Below are 4,750 nucleotides of genomic sequence, written 5' to 3'. Positions count from 1 at the left end.
GGCTCTGCGGGGGTTCTGGGCCAGGAGCAGCGGTGGGGGGGGGCTTGGATGCTCTTCCCCACTCCTTGTTTCTCAGGACGAGAAGAGGCAGGGGGCCTCAGGGCCCAGGGGCAAGTGCAGCCCCCCAGCACGGGGTGCACCAGGGTGAGCCCACCCTGGAGAGGCCGCAGGAGGGGGCCCCGCTGCCTGCCTGGAGCCCCTCTCTTGCGGGCACCAGCNCCAACACAGGAGAGGACGCAGGAGGGGGCCCCGCTGCCTGCCTGGAGCCCCTCTCTTGCGGGCACCAGCTGTGGCTCAGAGGCAGCCGTGAAATCCCTGAGGTGTCCCCGTCCCGTGCCCGCAGACACGAAGCCTATTTCCGGAAAACCAGTCACCTGCTTACCGCCTCTTGATTCCTCCTTTGGCGGCTGGTTCCCGTGTCTCCGGGTTGCTTTCAGGGGCGGTGGGGGGGCACCCTCCAAGGCAGGGGTTGTGGGTGGGGAGGCAGCGTTTGCTCTGAGGGGTCAGTCAGGCCAGCGTCGCTGGCGGACTCTGTCGCAGGGGGACAAGGTCTGGCGCGTTCCCAGCCCAGCCTGGGCTCATCCTGGGGCCCCGGGGGTGCCAGCCCGAAGGGGGCCTGGCAGTCACCCAGGGAAGCCCCTACGGGTATCCTGGGTGTGTGGGGAAGGGCTTGCGTCTGGGTAAAGCACCTCTTGGTAGTCGGTACTGAACATTTTATTAAAGCCAGTGGCCTTGGGGTGCATGAAAGGTGCCCCTCCAGCCCCCACTAGGCCAACGGGGGAAGGGGAGGAAGAGGGAGGGGGGACATGGATGGCTCTGGGGCACAAGGGGGTGGCTCTTCTAGCTTGGGGATTCGGGGCCTTCTCCAGGGATGTGGGGCTGCCGGTCCGTCCCCTTCCCCAAGACCCGAAGGTGCTTGAAGGCAGTGGGCAGCGTGTGGCCCAGGAAGGGAGGATCGGTCACATCGTGGATCATGATGACATACTCCCCTGTAAAACACGGGTGCTCAAACTCCATCCCTGGTAGCCCCCAGCTGCCCGGCTCCTGCCCTGGCCTTGGCTTCCGCCCTCCCTCAGGCCCTGCCCGGGACCCCCAGTCTTCTCCCGGGCCCTGTGGCCCCAGGACCTGGCGGGTGGAGCACCCCTCACCCCCGATGGGGCTGCACGGCTGAGTGCAAGGATTCTTTTGACAAAACTCCCTATCTTTTTAGCAGAAAAGTAATTCATTTCTTCTAAAATGTTTTTTTAAATAATTAAGCCTCGGAAGACACAATCGTCGGGTCTGTCTGAAGCCCCCGGCCGGCTGGGCCGGGCTGGGGTTGGGGGGGCGCCGCCCAGGGACAGAGAAGCACTTTCCCTTCTGCAGTCTGTAAACTGTCTGCAGAGCTTCAAAGTTGGAGAAACCATAAAAAAGAAAATAAGAAATAACAGAAAGTGCGGTTGCCATGGAAACCTTCCTCTCCCCTCCCCCGAGCCCGAGGGGGCTGGCACCGGAGCGTGGAAAAACCTCGCTGGGCTGGCCCGGGCTCTCACCAGGAATGCGGCCGCAGCTGAACCGGGGCGCAGGAGGCGGCTCACACCGTCAGAGAGAACATTCCAGCGCCCTGGTCTGGGAAGCGGGCACTCCCCTCACCGCACACTCACCAGGGACTGTGGACGCCCTGTGTTTCGGGGGCAGGACGGGAAAGGGCCCTGGGGGAGGAGCAGGAATTTGCTGGGCTTTGAGTCAATTCCTTCAGAAATTTGGGGGGCCTGAGAAGGGGCCCCTGTTCCGCAGCCCCGGGCACCAGGCCCCCCTGGCCGGCCCGGAGGAAAAGCCGCGCATGGCAACGCCAGTGTTTCCAAGCAGCCCGTTTCTAGGTGTTCCCGGGACACAGCTACGCCAGCCTGCGGCCAGCGGCCCGGCTGGGGAGCGAGCTCCGTGGGCAGCGGCCGCGGGACCAGCTCCCGCCCTCGGCTGACCTCGCCGCCGATGCTCCGCTCCCCGCGGACGGCAGGAGGTCTGGCCGGTGGCCACCGTGCCGGCCTCAGAAGCCACCCGAGGCCTGGCCCACGTGGTCTGGCCGTGGGCTCTGTGCCCAGCGTCCCCACGGAGCCGGTGCGGCCACCCACTGGCTTCACCCCTCAAAGCCTGGAAATCGCTTCTCCTCGGGACCTGGCCCTGCTCCAGCCCATCGCCCATCGGACCCCCTAACCGAGTGCAGAGGACATCCCCTCTGCCCACCCTCAGGGATGCACGGGGGGGCCCCGGGTCCTAAAATAGAGGGACCACAGCACCAGCTCTGCCGGCCAGTCAGCAGAATCACGTGGCTGTCGTTGGGACTCCTGAGGCCCGCATGGCAGGGTGGGGGGCACTGCCCAGAGCCCAGCCCCCCTGCACAAGGCGGGGCATGTGGGCCACAGGCTCTGCTAACACCCCAAATACAAGGGTCGAGGGGGCCCAGACCTGGAAGCCTGCTGGCCATGCGACCGGGACCCTGGACACAAGGAACCAGACAGATTCACTTCGTCCTGGGGAGAGAGAGGCACCCCCCCTGGCACCCGCAGCCATTCCGGGGGCCCCATGTCCCCTCCACCCGGGGTGCCCTGGGGGGCGTGGGGGGCGGCCAGGCGGGGAGCTGCCCTCTCAGGTGCCCTGGCTGCCAGAGTCCAGATGAGTGTTGAAAGTAGGGGTGCGTCCAGGGGAAGGGAGTCTCCAAAAGCTCGATGATACGTGTGGATTGTGAGGTGACGGTGGGCTGGGCCCCACCCCCTCTNCCCCCCCCGGCCCCCTACCTGGGAAGGCTGCAGCCGCGGGCTCTGCGGTGGCCGCCCCGTCAGGCCTGTGGAGGGAGGAGGAGGAAGCCCTGAAGTGCCGCCCGGTGCCCAGCTGCCTGCGGCTCTGCCCCCAAAACTGCGGCCACGGCCCCGGGGCCCTGAGGACAACGCACACCCTGCCGTCCCTGCCTGGTGGCCTCAGGTGTGACCTCCTGTCCTCCGAGGCCCCATCTCTGCCTCTGGGGGGTGGAGTAAGTACCCCGTCCGGGCAGCTCTCTGCCCCTGGCCTGGTGCCTCGCCATCTAAACCCAAAAATGCCCGCGGACAGAGGCTGGGGCCACAGACGGTCCCTGCTCCGCGCGCAGCTCTGTAGGATCAAGGGTGCTTCTTGCGCCGCGTCCTCATGGGGGGCCGGGAAGAGGCCGCTCAGAGAAGGGCTGACGCACCGGCTCTGTTTGGAAGGGACTTATGTGTGGTGTTTATTTTCCAGCGGCGACTGGGCTCAGTGGGGCCCTGGTGTGTCCCCCTGGGTCCCCCTCAGAGGGACTGAAGGCCATTGTTACCTGGGAGCCTCATGGGAAGGGAAAGGAAAGGTAGCAGGCAGAGACCAGCCGTGGGGGTGCCCGGGCTCGGACCCGAGTCCGAGGGATGGAGACCCTCACTTCCCCCACGGCGGCCACACGGTGTCACAAGAGGCCCTGACGGGCAGCCCGAGGCGCCTCAGTCAAGGCCAAGTCTGAGAGCTTCGACCTGACCGGGGGTTTTCCGCTCCGGGGTGTGTGGTGATGTGCCCACTCCGCCTGCCCACAGGGCGGTCACCAGGAGGCCACCCTGGGGAGATGAGGGTGCTGGTGTCGTGTGGAGGCCCCCCCACCGGCTCCCCCAGCTGCCAGGTGCACTTCTTGGTGGGACAGAAGCCCCAAGTGGGACCGGCTGGGCTCTGCCCTGAATGATGTATCCAGTGGCCTTGGGGGGAGCCAGGGGACTCCTCCCAGCCTGGCCTCATCAGAGCTGGGGGTGGAGGACGGGGGGTGCTCCCTGGCATCGGCTCGGCGACCTGCCAGGCTCCGACCCCTTGCCAAGCTTAATTACCACGGGCATGGTTTGGGTGATAAAAAATTAAAGACAAAAGATTTTAAAATTACTTCATTTTGAGCGGGGGAAAATGGGCCTTGGCTCGGACCCAGGAGCCACGTTACAGATTCTGAAATGTGGGTGAGGAGGGGAACGCAGATAAATAATTCAGCACTAAGAATAACCGGAGTCTGTCAGCCTGCCAGCTTCCAGAGAAAGCGACGGGGTTACAAGAATCCCAAGAGTTTTTACAGAACCCCCAGGGCTTCGAGAAATCAGAGGCAGAGCCGGGAAGGAGCTGGGGAGTCTGGGCGAGGCCAGAGGCGCCCGTCAGCGGGACGGCTCTCCCAGACCCGCGGGGTGGGGACCTGGCGCCCTGGGACACCTAAGAGGCCGTCCCCAGAGGCCACGCGCTGAGGGTGCGGCTGGAGCCCTGGGCGGCCATGTGATAGCAGGAACACTAATTGGGCACTGACTGTGTACACAGCACCGGGCTGAGCCTCCAGGAATCAAGGGGGGATCAGAGCTAGAGGAGCAAACGGTCCCCCTTTGGGAACCGGTGCTGGCTCCCCTGGGGCAGAAAGGGCGCGGGGGAGACCGGGGACCCAGGGGCTGGGCGGGGCTGGGGGCCCGGCGCTCCAGCCGTGTTTCTATCTGTGGCTGGGCTTTCCCGCGCTTGGGGCTCCTTGTGTCTTCAATCTGTAGGTTTATATTTTTCATCGAGTTTAAAAAAATTGTGGCTGTTCTTTCTTCATTTCCTCCGTCACGTCACCCCCTGCAGCAGCTGCAGCCCCTGACTCCGTGCACTTTTGGCCGATAGGAGCTGTTGGACAGTTCAGGCTGCCCTGCTCACGATGTCCGGTCCTGCCTCTCTTCCTGGGTTTCATCTGATGCATTTCTGTGGCTGTGCCACAAGCTCG

The 4,750-nt window shown here is 64.7% G+C and overlaps 1 protein-coding gene across 2 annotated transcripts in view; it reads right to left on the bottom strand.

Annotated features, from left to right (window-relative positions):
* Positions 1-706: 706 nt before the first annotated feature.
* The window catches only part of MORN1 (MORN repeat containing 1), a 49,067-nt gene continuing 45,023 nt past the window's right edge, over positions 707-4,750 (bottom strand). Inside the window, exons 13-15 of one of the 2 annotated variants that reach the window (XM_077763762.1) lie at positions 2,775-2,821; positions 1,533-1,691; positions 930-989 (exon numbers count right to left, since the gene is read on the bottom strand). In XM_077763762.1, the coding sequence (XP_077619888.1) occupies positions 1,582-1,691; positions 2,775-2,821 (157 nt within the window). In that variant the 3' untranslated portion in view covers positions 930-989; positions 1,533-1,581. Of the gene's footprint in view, positions 990-1,532; positions 1,692-2,774; positions 2,822-4,750 lie in introns of both variants that reach the window. The other variant, XM_077763761.1, reaches the window with a different exon arrangement.

Source organism: Crocuta crocuta, unplaced genomic scaffold, assembly GCF_008692635.1.
Source record: "Crocuta crocuta isolate KB4526 unplaced genomic scaffold, BGI_CrCroc_1.0 scaffold13, whole genome shotgun sequence".
Taxonomy (NCBI): domain Eukaryota; kingdom Metazoa; phylum Chordata; class Mammalia; order Carnivora; family Hyaenidae; genus Crocuta; species Crocuta crocuta.
This window is presented reverse-complemented; position numbering and strand designations above follow the sequence as displayed.